A 16,154-nucleotide genomic window follows, 5' to 3' on the forward strand; every position below is an offset into this window, starting at 1 on the left:
CTTCATACACAGTGCAGTATGTGTGTGTGTGTGTGTGTGTGTGTGTGTGTGTGTGTGTGTGTGTGTGTGTGAGAGGGGAAAAGATAGGGCTGGATAAAAACTGACTCAGGCACATTGTTCCCTGGTTGGCTGTGGTCGACATAAATCACCAGCTCTCCTGATGGAAGGAGGCAAGACTGTGAGTGGGGATCAATTTTCAGACAGCAGTATTCACTGCATCCTCTCCTAGAGAGAGGGTTCATGGGAAAATGCCCACAGTAATGTGAAGGATGCAGTCAGGGAGTTCTTATCCTTTGCATATTTGAAGACTGAAGCCTGATGTCATTTCTTATCATATATAATAAATGTCTGATATTCCAGTTCGTTATTCTAGTTAGTAGATTAACAGATTAGTTAATCAAACAACAATTTTCAAGTAATCGGGTCATTTATGGATCCAGCCTCTAAAAATGTAAGGATTTGCTGCTCTTCTCTATTTTATATAATCATTAATGGAATATATTTGTGTTTTGTAATGATGGTTGGACAAAACAAATCATGTCACCTTGGGATCTTGGAACTTGTTATTGGTATTTTTTGGTTTTATAGATTAAATGATTAATCAAAAACCAGACTCTACAGCAAGGTTATTAGAATTCATCCTGTAGGGGAAAATGCAGATCTGAGCCAAGTTTCCTGATAATCCATCCAGTAGTCGTTCAGACATTTCACTCAAAACTGCAAATGTAAATCTCATGGTGACACTGGAGGAGAACATTAGCTACATCCACTTTCTCAGTTGTGCAGTTTTGGTGCCTTATAACAAACTGAAGATGTGCAGACTTTTGGACTCCTGGTCGGACAAAACTGGCAATATGAAGGTGGCTCTTTAATGTGAGGGTGTACCGCTTTTCTTCGTCCGTTATGACAGTAATACAAATATGTTTTGGACATTTGGTCAAATAAATTAGCTGATGTCAACTTGGAGCATTTTTCAATATTTTCTGGGGAAATTATTAATTGTTAAATTATTAATTGCAATTGTCAGTTGCTCTAGAAGACCTCCCTTTGGGCTTTAAGACACTGGAATGGACTTTTTTTTTTTTTTTTTTTTTTTACCATTTTCCAACATTTTATCAGTTAATTGAGAAAACATTTGGCAGATAAACTGATAGTGAGAATGTACTGAATTTCTGGTGTCATGACCGACTAAGAAAATCACCACAAATAACGTAAGGTGACAAACAAAGACAAGAGCATGGAGCACCAGGAGCAGAGGCAGGGTCGTCAACAGGACATAACGCACGTTTCTAAAGACAAACAACGAGCCTGTTGAGATGGATGGAGTAAGCAGGAGTGGAATAGTTTGTGAGACAACAGCATGAAGGGCAGATTGATGTCAGCTGTTGCTGCTCTTTGAAATCTGTGAGACATCTATTTAAAGATAAAAATTGCACCTGAGAGATACAGGTGACACCTCGCAGTCTCTTCAAATATCACTACAGCCGATGGGAGGAGGCAACAGCTGTGTCTGAGCTCGACACAGGCCTGATCAATACTGTTGCTTCTGTAATCGTGGATGGAAAGAGAACATTGATTGTTAAAATGGTGACTCTTGTGGGAAAGAGGGTCGGCACAGGGCTGTGTGCTGAACCAGAAGACATGAACAAAGACAGCCGCTGTTACCTCAGGCCACAGTGCACAAACGGGGAAAGGTTAGCCAAAGCCACCCGGTGCCACTCTGGCCTGTGCTGAACCGCAGAACCAGAACAAAGTGTTAAGTGGAGCAGACAGGCCCGTTTCTTGAATGTCATACAGAATTCTTATTGGCCACAGGAAATGAAATGGCTCTGCCTCTGTGTGTTTGTGTGTGTGTGTGTGTGTGTGTGTTAGGTCTGGCTGGTTTTGATTCTTCCAGCCAGCGATGAGCCAGGCAGAGATTCAATTATGCAGTGATTGAATGTGATTCATTAATCACAAAGGGGGAAATGTGGGGTTTAATTTCCACGCCTGGAGCTGTGCGTTCTGCTAAAGATGACCGCGCTAATCGCTACCTTGAGTAATTTGGAATTGAGCATGCCAGCTTGATGTTGGTGGAAGCAGGCCTTAATGTGCACAGAGGAGTATTTTTAACAAATCTTGCGTGAACAGAGCTGTGGTAAATAATATCCTGCAGGCTTTGTTGGATGGGAGGTGAGAAATTTAAAGGCGTTGTGTGTTATTATGGCAGCTCTCTCTGGCATCTCACACTCATTCATAGCCCTCCTCTTCGTGTTCCTCCTCTTCTCTCTCCCACACCCTGACAAAGTTAGTGCAAAAGAAAAAAGATACAGATAATGAGAACATAAAACAATATGATGATAACATTAACGGTGCTTCTTCTCTTTCTCTCTCCCCCTTCTTTTTCTCTGGTTCATTACTTTCTTAACTTCCCCCTCTCTGTGTCTGTTTTCCCTCCATGCAGGTACTTTGTGTTAGATCCAGAGTTGGGACAGCTGCAGTACTTTGTCAACGAGCAGGGGAAAAGCCAGAAGCCCCGTGGGTCCCTGCCCCTGATTGGCGCCTCTGTAACCCCGAGCGACGAGGCTCCGCACATGTTCATTGTAAACTCTGTCAATGGAGAGCTGTACAAACTCAGAGGTATGACCTCATGCCGGCCTCAGGCTGCCCATATATGGCAAAGGACAATCACTGACAGCAGTGTGTGTGTTTTATGTTGGAGCCATTTGGAGTGCAGTGCACATGCTGGGGTGTTATGAATGAATTTTTTTCTGTCCAGTATTTGTGAATGCGTTGCACAGCTGGTTATGGAAAGCACTTGATAGAAGTACAGCTGCGGTGTTTCACTTTTAAAGCTGCTCTAATCAATATTTTTATATGAACAATTGATAAATGATTATGTTTAATATGAAAGGGTTCTCTCATAGTGGAGAAACCACAAAGAGTTATCAGTGATTCTGCAACTCTCCTTGTCTTAAAGGAGCATCTCACACTTTGTGCTGCATCAAACAACAGAAAGACAAAGTTATCAACTAGCTGCTGAACATAGTGGAGTATTTGGCAGCTAAAAAGCCAGATGAGATCTACAATTATTCAGATGCTGCTTTCATTATCGAACTTTTTCTCACATATTTACATTGATCATTGCTTCATGATTGCCAGGATAGCGCAAACATTAAAAAGACAGTTTACAGGGACTGTACACAGGGAGCTGAGTTCAGTTGAACAACAGCTAAAATAATTTACAATAATTTATAACAATTGGCAGCTAAACTGATAATTAAAAATAATGGCAGCCATAACTTCAATATAATTTGAAGACCTTTTGTTAATTGCTGACTTTGTGTTTAATGCAGCATGTAAATTAATTCTTTGATTTTTCTGAATATCTATTATCCAAGGAATTTGAAAAACCTCACACGTACAGTTTGATAACAACTCTATGCCTGAGTAGCAGATCCAGCTAAGAAATTATTTTTCCAAGGCCACGCTATGAAAAAAATCTGCACCAAAAGTGAAATATCTCTTTAAGACCCAGTGCCAGACAAAGAGCCTGCAGCTGGTCACTGTGCTAAAGGCCTGTGCTTTCAGTGACCTGTATCCACTGATGCAAGAGAGACTCCTTTTTTACTGTTGCTCCACTTGAACCACTGGAATGTCCCCTTAAAGTCTTGAGGGGGAGGATATCAGAATAACTTGGCCTATATTCCCTGAATAACTCAGTGATCCATGTGTATTAAGCTGAGAGGAAACAATGATCCCACAGAGAAGGAGGAGCTGTGCTGCAGAGCTCACAGTCAGAGGTATTGCCATTTCATTTCAGTAAAATGCAAGAAACATCAAAAAAGTTGTAGAGCGATAAAAGAGATTTTTTTTTTAATAAGGCTCAGTCAAGCAAATCCCAAACTTGTTTAGAGATTTAACTAGTGCCAAGACCCACAACGACCCCAGCAGCAAAAAATCTGAAAATAACTGCAGTGGAATAGTAACATTACTACTCAGAAACTTCAATTTACTTAAACAGCAGGGGACAAAGTGGCTCACACGTGAGTCCTCAAGAGTCTGTGATTAAGATTAGCCGGTACGCTCAGATCTGGTTACCATGGAAACCGCTGAAAAGCCTACCTTGACGGGGGAAAAGAGTGACTTCAAAGTTCAGTCAGGACTCATTTTCCAGTTTTTCAGGCTTAGCTTGTGAGCTGATCTCACAGATGGGCTCTGTGTCCAAAGCTTTAAATGTCATCTTTATTCTAAGGTTGATGCTTTTTCACAAGACTGTTTTGAACAAATGTCTTTATCGCTAACTGGCGTAATCTGTAGCTAATGCAGAAGCGACGGTATAGACATGTCCCAGTCACTTTTGCAGTTTCAGTTTGATTCATTGACTAAAAGACGACTGAATGAGTCCTCTGACTCTGCAACTGCCAAAATCCAGATGATTGTAATGCTGTCTCCATCAGTTACACCTTACACTCAAAACATTTCAGCTTTCAGCACTAGTGATCTGCTGGGTTTTTCATCCCAGATTTTGCCTCTCAGGCAACATTAGAGCTGCTCCTACCTTCTTGGTGGATTTGGTGCTAAATGCAGCTTGTTTGGAAACCAGCAGACACCTCTCTGGGCGGAGAAAAGTACCTTAACTCCTCGGCATTTTCAGAAAAAAAAAATCAGCTAGCTATTTAAAGATCATTGCTAAGCTAAAAATCAAAGATAATGCAGTAAAAGACAATGCTGCACGTAGTAAAGATGCAGAATATTATTAATTGAGATTAAAGGTTGACCGTTGACATTGGAAATAGTTTGAATTTTTTGTGAAATATCTGTATAACATAATGACATAACATAATAATTAAAAATTGGAGATTGTAGGTGATTGGATGGCTCATTCCATCATAATGCATGCAATGACATTTATTTGTTTTTTTAAATACTAACTTTATTATGGAAAGCATGGTAGCCAATTGAATCATAATTTATCATCTGCCAGAGAATGTAAATAACACACATATATATATATATATATATATATATATATATATATATATATGCACATACATACAGTATATATAAGTTCTGACATCACTGTTGCCACCCTCTATGCAACATTTGATCCCAACGCTTAATGATTTTTCTCTATAAATGCAAGAATGTCTAATTTGATCCATTACATGTGACATCTAACGCATCTGTAAAGTAGCCTGAGGTTTGGCTCTACACCAAAGGAGCACAGTGTAATTAGCTAAAGCAGAGGAATATAAGAGGAGTATGCTTTATTGGAGACTGCAGGACTTGTGTTTTGCTGCCGAGCAAAGGTGAAGAGCGGCGGGAATTTAATCATGTCTGAATGCTCGGATGGCAAATTAAGATATTTATCATCTGACTTTTCAGTGAGACAGTCAGCTAGTGAAAGGGTCAAGTTGTGTTCAGCAGAGCTTATTAAAATGCCCAACACAATCTTTTTTGTGCATCAGAATCAGTGTTTTGATGCAGTTATCTGTCCTCATTATCGATTATTATAAATCTATCAATACATAACAATACAAATACACTACAAATCTACCAAAGTATGTCTAGTATCTATTTATATGGTTTCCTTCAATGACCCCTCTTAGATGTAGATGACATTTTCGGCTGCTGTGATTATCCAGAGTGACTTCCTCTGTGTGAGAAGTTGGTGGTTTATTGTCTTGCTTGTCTGTTAGCAGATACACATCAGTTATGATATTGAATTTATATGGACCACAAGTGGGAAATAGATTTTACAGCAAGCTATAAATGTCAAAACATCCTCTCCATTGTATATTGATGCACTTGTTCCTTGCCAAGAGATAGATTGAGACGAAGAAGATTGATACCACTCCCACATTTGTAAGTTAAATATGAGTTAGCGCCATGAGATGATTAGCTTAGCTTAGCCTAAAGGCTGGAAGTAGTGGGATACAGGTAAGCTGGCTCTGGCTAAAGGTAACAAAATCAGCCTACCAACACTTCTAAATTTTGTAAATTAATATGTTAAATCACATTTGTTGAATCTATACAAAAACAGAAATGTAAATTTGGTTTTACGAAGTTGGGTGGTTTGTTTTGATTCTGTCTTAATGCTAAGCTAAGCTAAGATAATCAGCCGCTGGCTGCGACTTCATAGGTAACACAGAAATTGAAAACGTATCGACCGCATCGGACTCTCAGCAAATATATAATACAAATCTGTGGTGAGCTCTCGCTTTTCTTTTTATACATTGGTAGCAAATATCAGTAAAGTACCATTTATTCTGCTTAAATATGACATTCAGGTCCATGTGCTATACAGCATAAAAGATAGAAATGAGCAGCATGGTGAGGTGCAGCACTTTGATCATGAGTGAATAAAAGCTATTAATTAAACTTAAAACTGAAATTACAACAAATTATCTTTTTGCGTTTAGTATAGTGTTAATGCCTTAGTAAGAATAATCACAGGGAACAAACTGTATTATGTGATTTTGACGAGAAAATGCTGGTTGTTTTAATTGCTGGGCCGCTCTTCTAACCTCTCCTACCTGTCAGCTTGTCTATTTTCATGACATATACGTTTAAAGTGTCACGCTCATAATATCTATCAGCACTTTAATCAAATCTAACTGCTGGTCCAAGCATTAATCCTCAGACTTACCATTATCATAACCAATAACATCTTTCACAGCGCTGTAATTAAAATGGGTGTAATTAGACAGTGATGGTGGTGCTGTGATTGACTGGGAAGGAGGTTTTTCTCTCGCTCTCTCTCTTTCTCTCTCTCAGTAATGTTCGGATATTGTTCAGCCGTCTCTCTTGGATACATATAGCCATTTAAATAGGACGCACAGACCAGGACGGGTGTCTATTGTAACTCATTTTAAACAGGCAGACGGACACGCTTCTCATTTCATCGTTTAGTCCCCTTGGTTTCCAGTGCAAATCCAGTGCATTCATCAAACGAATAGAAGTGTCAGCATGTCACCTCCCAAATCTCTTGTGACACAAAACCAGCTTTGAATTTTTCATCAGTATCATAGTATTCTCTCCCTGAATGAGAACAGCACGCCCCGCTCTTGGCTAAGTAGTGTGCATATCTCTTGCGTCACCGTATGAGCAGGTGCATATTAGCATAGCCACACGAGGAGGCTGCTGTGCTCAATCCAGAAAGCTAATTATCTTTAATCACAGCTAGGCTTGTGCACATCATAGAGAAAATATCAGATTTAGATGCTCGCTCACTCTCAGGGTAAGTGGTCCCTTTTTGAGTGAGTGATTTCTGTGGATGATGACAAGAAGAAAATGGAAAGGTTGTTACTAGGTATTTTTCTCAGAAAGACAGCTTGGTACAGGTGTTTCTGTATGAATACTCTGTTATCCCCGCAGAGGCGAGCAGCCACTCCCAGTGGGAGAGCACATCTCGAATGTCCCACTTGTCAAGAGTTTCGTCTCATTTCCTCAGAGTTGCCTCTTCTCTTAAAGAGGACCCTTGTAGGTGTTAAGGCAGATGTCAGCGCTGCGAGTGATTGACAAGTGCAAATTGAATTTCTCCGTACGCTGAAATAACCTCAATCAGCTTGTCAAAAAAACACTTTGTATGTTTCACAGAAAAAAAAACTTTAAAAGTTTCATTTTGGTGATGCAATTCCTTACACATCTAATGAAGCTCTCCATCCCCATTAGCCAGTCACTAATAAGGAGAGTGCTGCATTCATTTTCATATTTAAAGCTTTTCTGCGTATTAAATTTGGGGAAATCAGGAGAAAAATACTGAAATGAAAAAAATCTGAGAACCAGACTGGAATCTAATTTAGTGGATTAAAGGGTTCAGTATGCTTTAGGAACCAGGTTATGTGACACACGAGGTTCACACAGTCTTGAGAATAACGTAACTCAGTTTTTAGTCCACCAACAGTTTGGTCTCATGTTATTTTACATTAAAATGATCCCAATCAGTTCTACACAGTTAAACAGATTTTAAAAACTTGAGGTATGTTGTTGGGAGAGAAAATGAACTGCATAAATCCCTATTTTTTATATAAATTTTTAAATCTAACCTTTTCATTAAGCTGCATAATTGAGATGTATATGAAAATAGGCATTTCAATAGAAAATATTTTTAGTTGGGGAATAAAGAGTTAAGCCTCAGTATTGTCATTCGCATATGTGTGTTTTATTTTACTTTCAAACCGAGTTAAAATAATTTGTGTCTCAGCACAAAATGTTCTAATGCAGTAGCCTGGGTCTGAATGAAGCCTGATGTGTTTGGTAAACCTGTATTTAAGTGTTAGGTTGTTGTCGTCTTGTGTTTCAGGTCTAATGTGCACGTTCAGCGCTCAGGATGTGCCGTTCCTGTTTTCATGCATAGTGCTGCCATGAGCCCTTGATGCACCCTCCGATGAAGCCTGCATCTGCACAGACTTCACAACACATATTATTGATGACTGATCGTGTTGATGCCAATATTAAACGAGTGGTTCAAATTCTAAAGTCTATTATAAAACAAAACTCACATGCTGCATTTGGCTCCTGTTGTCTGTTCTGTGCAGAATTGAAATTTAGCCAAAACAAACATGAAGCTTCAGAAGTCTGAGTTAGACAAATCAAGTGTATCTTTCAAAATAAAGTCAAATCAAGTCTTTTTTTTGTAGTTTTTTAAGTCCCCTATTGGTGTCTCCACAGAAATCCTTGCTAAACTCCAGTAAAACAAATTTACTTAAAGTAAAACAAAGAGGGATTTTTTTTTTTTTTTTTTTTACACCCAACTAGGCAACTTTTTCTTTAACTGGGCAGGTGAAAGTTGCTATAAATTGGGTCACTTGTTGTACCTTTAGGGCAGTTTATACTATATTATTATGTATTTTAGAGGTTGAAACTGTAAGGGAGTTGTGGGAGAGTTGCAGGGGAGTTGTGAAGACAGAGACATGAGGCAAAGATACTGCGTAAGGTAAAAGGAACAGGTGCGTGCGAGGGATCCAAAAACGGCTGGTTCATATATTGTAGTTTGGCTGCGTATCAATACGATCAGTAGTTACAGCAGCTCGGCTTTGGCAGTGAAGCAGAGCATTCACCCTCAGTCCTGATTGCCACAGCTCATACTTCAGAGTCATACTTCAGTCAAATCTGAACACAGAGGCATGATAGGCATTGTTCAGATTTAGTGTCACTTACACTTTCCAATGATATCATTATGTTTGATGTTCATCACAGATAAACCTCCATAAACCTTCCTCAAAGACTCTTATACTTCAAGAACCTGCGTGAGAATCATCACATTTCAGTTTATCTGCATTTAAACTATAAAACTATAACGGCTAAGGCCACGGTTCATAAATCATCATTGTGATTTATCATGTAAGTGTTTAGAAAGTAAGTGCCATAGAAGATTAAATTTGAATGCCATATAAAGAAAAAGAAACATGGCGCGACATTGAGGTGCTATTTGATACGGGATATTAGTAGTCACCCTCCCCCCGATCACACAGTTTAACAAAATCAAGCGCACCCTTAAACAAGGCTCTGCTCAGGTGTACTGATTACCTGCCACATACCTTCCTTTTGTCACTGAGAGGGGTCTTGGTGTGTTTAGGTGAGATTTTAAAGTGTTTGATTTGATACTAAGACCTGCAGGTTTGAGAGATGCTTTTTTGAGTTACTTGGTTTATTTCAGTGGAAAGGTTTCAGTCTGTTGTTACTGTTTTATGCTGTTGGTGCTTCAGTTGGGATTGACCTACACTCAGTGTTATCAGGTTTGTCAAAGACATTGTTCTAGCTAATAATTAGTCAGTGAAATGGGATCAGAAGGATATTATTTTCCCATTTGACCTGCAGCAGGTCAGCACAAGCAGACAGTCAGCATCTCCTTTAACTGGAGGCCTGCGGCTCGCTGTGTTAGTCATCAAGTCTGGGCTTCAACTGGCTATTTGTGTTCAGATAGCAGGTCTCTGTGCCAAGGGGAAAACCACAAGCAAGCAGCGAGTATCAAGCTGCGTCCTGTGCCACTTGCGAATTGGCCAAATTAATTGCTGCTATATCTTGAATACCGAATGTTCAATTTGGCGTGGAGGAGAAAGTGAAGAGGGTTAGGTGTGATATGAGCCCTTAGGACATCATTCAGAAGGCGACAGGATCAAGTGGTCAGGTAGACTGTGAACAAGCTGGATTATCATTTGGTGGCAAATGAGATCACTGGCATCCAGCAGGTTGTCCTCACTGATGCCTCATTTAAATGCAGCCATCATCACCTTTTGTCCAAACTGCAGTCATTTTCTTTAAATTACTTTAAAACCCTGGTGTTGGCTTTTATTCCAACTGTAAACCTGTTCTGTGAGGAGCATGCTGCTTCCCTGGTCATTTTATGAAGTCTACAGTTTGCTTTTAAAGGAACTATTTAGTGTGAGTAGTAAAGTGTGGACCAAATGAATGCATTGTAAAATTCTGGCAAATAAGTTTATTCAAGTTCTTACCTAGAGTTGGACAAGAAAGTTGATGCCACTCTCACATTTGTACGGTAAATATGAAGCTAATGTTACAGGCAGCAGCCAGTTAGCTCAGAGATAATTTGTTAATTTACACTTCAGGTTTTGTACGGATTCAAATTGTTTGCTGATGAGCTTTAGAGAGGCTGTTGGGAAGATTTTGTAACCGTTAGGCAAATCCAGGCTCGCTGTTTAACTGACGGATATGACAGTGCTATCGATCTTCTCATTTAACTCTTGGCAACTCTTACCTCTCTAAACTGTTGGCTAGAGAGGCAGAAATAAAGCCACACTTGAAACCTCATTCACCCACCTCCTGCCCTAAATTCTGTATATATATATATATATATATGGGTTAATTTGCTCCAGTTACTTTTGAGTTTCAGCCCCATCTCATGCCACTTGTCCTCTTAGTAGACCATGTTCAGGGTCAAAACACTTTTTGCTGTGTTGGATCAGGCTGGTTTAATCTGTTGTTATGATATTACAACTAAAGAGATTTACAGGGGGTTGCAGCAGATATGAATTTTGTATTTAGTGCTACAAATACCTGATATCTTTGTCCAGACCAAGGCTGTACCCAGGATTTCAGAAATACTGAGCTCATGAGTTCAAGTCTCTTCAAAGCCAAACCTCATTCCCTGCTTAGTGAGTTTGAACCAGAAACCAAAAGGAAACTATTAATTACGTGGAATTTGTCAGATAACCTACATTTGACCTAAACTGAAAAGTTAAATTATTAAATCTGAAAGGTTGTCCCCACAGTATAATAGAGTTCTGATGGGGATTAAGTATGGCCAGTTTGTTATTAATTTATTTTTTGGCTTAAAGTATAATAAAAAAAAAAGTAAGAAAAAGTGTAAAACTCGCAAAAATCGTTCAAACTTACAGAAATGCGGCATTCGCTCTTTTCACTTCATTTATTGCATTGTGGAAGTTTCCATCAATTAATTTAACACTGAAACTGTTGGTTTGTTAAATGATCCGTTTACAGCATCGTTCCAATTTTAAAATCATCTTGTGATCACAAGCGTCTCCTTCCTCTAGCTGCTGTTTACAGTAACTGCATGGTAACCATCTGTGGATGTGGAGACACTTTCCCATAACTGCATATTGACCTAACTGTGAACTCATGTGAGGACTTATTGGTGATTCTCAGTGTCTTGTGTGTTCAGGAAGTTAATTCTTGTAATTATATTAATTTATTTTTGTTGTGTATCTTTGCAGCGTCTGACGCCAAAGAGCAGCAGTTCTGGATCACTCAGCTCCAAGCGTGTGCCAGACGTCACTCTGACAGCAGTGCCAAGGTAAAACTAACACACACACACACACACACACTGTAACAGAGTTGTAAACATGACCCTGGTCCAAGCTCTTGGCGCATGTTGCTCAGGAAGAGAAGTGAGCGGAAAGCCTTGACATTTCCCTGGAGATTCCTGTCCCCTTGTGTGTCTGTTTAAAATTGTGACTGTGCCAGTTTCTCACTCCAGTAAACTCGGGTCAGGTTCATGAGTTAAACAGTTTGCCAGTCTGCGCACGGGAGCAGGTCCTCTTCCAGGTGAAAACCCTTTGTACACTCCCAAAAAGGCCTGGCTCTCTTTCTGTTCTGCTTTTAGTCACCTGGCTTTTAGTGAGTGTGAATGTGACGGATTTCTTTTTTTAAAATGCCTTTTTGTTATTTTAAATGGCATAATCTCTCACAAGTCTCATTTAACCATGTATCGAATGAGTTTTAAAGCTGTGAAAAGATTTTTCAGTGACACCGGTCTTCTTTCCTGGCTTTTCCTCCTGTCTTCTTTTTGGCCCTCTAACATTACCTGTTTTTTCTATGAAGACTTGAACTGACACTTTCACTACCCATTCATAAATTCAAACTTAGCTTATTAAAAGGTTAAGTGTTAACTAGCTGGAGATTCACGATCCACACTAACTAGTTCTTATATGGAGATTATATTTACTCTCAGTAACAAGCAAACAATAGCTAACCAAGCTAAGTGTAAAAGCAAGAATATCCAGAGGGTGGCTTCCCCATGCCTTGATTATAAAAAAAGGAAATGGGAGGAAGAGTTAAAGTTGGACATATCAGATGTTGACTGGAGGTGGGCAGTGGAACTGATACACTCGTCTTCTGTATGTGTTAGACACAAGCCGTGTTGTTTTAATATAGTGGTAGAAATATAGTGGGAGAAATCGGTTGGCCTCCTGTATCTTGAATTTCAGAAAGCTAATATTAGGATGTGCTTTTACCAATTACTTAGTATTTTTGGGAAGAGATGAAAGAACTCAAACAGATGACCAAAGCATTTTCAAATATTTCAACATGAAAGCAACAGTACTGAGTCAACTCATGGGGGAGTTTGGTCTCAATACACCACATAATTTTCTTTCATGTGCTATTCAGAGGTTTCTTTCATTTTCTGACTCCCTTTCATTTTGTCCCTATGAACACAAATAGAGCAAATCCCCAGTCGTAGAAGTTAATAAATGTCATCCGAATAAATGCCGTGTCTCTGCAGATGACAGTAATGCTTCCTAATTAATAAATGTGTCAATGTCTAAGATTCCCCATTCAAAAAATAAACAAACTAAGGAAAAAAAAAAAGACAAGCAAATATAAAATGCATTTAAAATTCAAAAATAGTCAACAGATGAAAAATAAGATTAAAAAAGATACAAAAGAGTGAGCAATGATGCATGTAACATAGAAAAATAAAGGATAAAATGGAAAAGATATAATGATCCAGGGGCTGACAGCCAACTGAGAGCTCGGTTTCCATGTCTCATATTAAACTTCACTTGCTTGTCTAATTTGAGAATATTTTCAGCACTTCCATTGACAAGACTTAGTGATTTTAGGGAAGACGGGTTAGCATGCTCCTGCTGCTTTATCTGAGGATGAGTGCGTAGCTAAATGTTCTTGGCATCACTGTCCTCTTCATGTCTCTGTGGGCTCATTTCTGAAAGATTACTGTGTAGGATGTAATATAACTACTGTACCTTTATCCACAACTAGTCTTTTTTTATGTGGGTTTCATGGATTAATATTTGGGCATGTGCTTTTTTTTTTTTTTTTTTGGGGTTTAGCGTGGGCTTCAAGGGATTAGACGGTGTGTGTGTGTATGTGTGTGCACTGACTGTATCTCTGTGGGGTGTATCCCCATTCGCCTGATCCAGTGGAGAATGAGGCTTGTTATAGAACTCCTCCTGGAGCTCCACAGCAGATCGTGACAATGTGAAAATCAGCAGCGCATGAAGGAGAGAAATAATCCAAACTTTATTATTTCTTTGGCAAACTTTTACCATTAAAGTTGACTTTGTATGTGGAAGCTGTGAAAGTAGGTTTTTCTGGTCTTTGCTGCAGCTATGAATGCTATGAAGCGGATGTTGTTGGGATTTATGATTTGAGCTGAGTTTCTGTCCTCTGGAGTTCACTTGGTGACTTGTGTATATTGAAGCCATATAAAGTTGAGATTAACACTGATGTTCATCATTGTGAAAAATGAACAAGTTACCAGTTTATTATGGGCATCTGTGGAATCGAACAAAGTTCAGCCCAACTGACCTGCTATTCTGTAAATCCTAGCTTTGTGAAATGAAGCTTGGTTTTTTATTGACCCTGTCAGAGAGGTGTTGATTAAACTCTCTTGTAAAGCTCATACTTGGAGGTTTTAACTGGTGATTGTGGCTAAAAGCATAGTTACTGTGACTGGCTAACTGTTGACCACTGCGACAACTAGTGGGTGTTTTTGTCGACTAGTCTAATGAAACTCCTACTGTGTAGTAAAGCTGTCCGAGACAGAGGGAATTTTAAGTTGAGTGGTAGGCATGGGATTGTTCAGAGCATCTAATATAGAGACGTTGTTTTCCTCAAAATACTTTCAATTATAGCTTCGACACTATTAGGGAGAGGAATGAAATTATAAATAAAAGAACACAACAACTCAACTGAGAGAAAGTAAAACGGGGGGAAACTCTTCAGTTAGATTTGTTTGAATTAGGTTATGAAATGATGTAAAGCACATATCTGAGTCCTGTACTGTACAGTGTATGAGTATTTGAATGAGAGGTTACAATACAATACAAATTAAAGGTAAAGAAGTAAGATAAAGCGTTGCAGGAAGAAGTTGGGCTCAACTCGAGCCGCCACAACAGCTTCAATGTCTGTCTAGTTTAACTGGGTTAAGATCTGGGGACTGAAGGCTAAAGCATATGATTCATATCATTTTCATACTCATCAGACCATTCAGTGACCCCTTATGGAGGCAATTACAACTTTTATATTTCTCCTTGAAATGATTCATTAAATTTTCCTGTGTGTGTGTGTTTGATTTCAGGTGAGGAAGCTGAAGGGCTCAGATGAACACCTGAGTGTGGAAAGAGGAGGAGGAGGAGGGGGAGGAGGCGGCCAGGAGGTGCTGGTGAGTCAACAACCACATACATCTCTGAGCACCGAAGTTTCTCTATACTGTAGTTTGACAAACACAGTTTACCTTCAAACAACAGAACTGAGAAGGAAAGCCTTGCCTGTCCTCTAATGTACATTTTATTTCTCGTGCTGACTGCTCTTCCCAAAAACACTCTTTCATTTGTCTTTTTAAACAATTAAATACTACAGCCTCATTATGCTGCCTCATTGCCGGCTCATTCAACATGTAGCTCTTCACCACTTCAAACTGCTGCACAGCTGGAATGACGGGAAAGTCCAATTACTCTGCTCAGCCGTGATGAGGAAAGCAATCAAAAGATGAGAGAAAATTGGATAAGCAAGTAGAAGTGGAAGGAGGAAGAGGGTCTCTCTCTCTTTCTTTTTCCTTCTGCCCTGTGGAGCTGAGCGGGCGTTTTGTTCCTGTTCGGTGACTGTGGAGCATTTCCACAGCAGCTGCTGTTATTACTATACCCACTGCTGGGGTCTAATCCTTCCCTTAGCTGCACTGTCTGCCTCTCAGATCATTATCGCAGCCACTCTGGTGATGAGGCAGCCAGCGGCGGAGACTCTGCTACATCTCTGATCTCAGGCCTCTTTGGCAGAAAAGGTGTAGCAAGATTTATGTATTAGAAAAAAGGCCAGGGGTTCATTTTTATGAGAAACTGAATGAAAGCGGGCACTGACTCACACTGCTGATCAATAACGGGTGCAGTAAATACATTTTTCAAACTTTGCTTTGGGGGGGCTTTTATTTTGAAGTTGATGTGGTAGAGGAACAAACAGGAGTATGTTGATATGCTAGTTCTCTCAGTATATATATATATATATATATATATATATATATTGTAGTACAGTACTTTATCTGTGGATAGACCTGGGGGGTGGACAAAATAACAAACACATGAAAGTATTTTGGTTATTGTTTGTTTCACAAACTGTAATGACAGGAAAAGAAGAGAGCATTAAAATCTTTCATTTTACACACACACACACACACACACACACACACACACACACACACACACACACACACACACAGGTGCACGGGGTGTGGGGTGTGTGGTGTTGCTGCAGATGGAGAGACAGGGGTCTGCTCAGTCAGGCAGTGAGCACAGCTGGTTATCAAGCTGATTAGCAGCCTGATAAATAGGCCAGTGACCACGAGTTCACTGTTTTGTTGTGAAGCTGAGACTATACACGCACACAAAAACTCCTGACAGGAAGGGCACAGAGTCAAACCGTGGACTTTGAGTTTGACTGGTAATGTTGTTTATTTT

General features: G+C 39.5%; 1 protein-coding gene across 1 annotated transcript in view; it reads left to right on the forward strand.

Annotated features, from left to right (window-relative positions):
* The window catches only part of LOC130183777 (oxysterol-binding protein-related protein 10), a 90,593-nt gene that overhangs the window by 10,342 nt on the left and 64,097 nt on the right, over positions 1 to 16,154 (forward strand). The window contains exons 2-4 of the mRNA XM_056399461.1: positions 2,444 to 2,619; positions 11,679 to 11,758; positions 14,786 to 14,869. Coding sequence (XP_056255436.1) covers positions 2,444 to 2,619; positions 11,679 to 11,758; positions 14,786 to 14,869 — 340 coding nt within the window. The remainder of the gene's footprint in view (positions 1 to 2,443; positions 2,620 to 11,678; positions 11,759 to 14,785; positions 14,870 to 16,154) is intronic.

This window comes from Seriola aureovittata, chromosome 16 (assembly GCF_021018895.1).
Source record: "Seriola aureovittata isolate HTS-2021-v1 ecotype China chromosome 16, ASM2101889v1, whole genome shotgun sequence".
Taxonomy (NCBI): Eukaryota; Metazoa; Chordata; class Actinopteri; order Carangiformes; family Carangidae; genus Seriola; species Seriola aureovittata.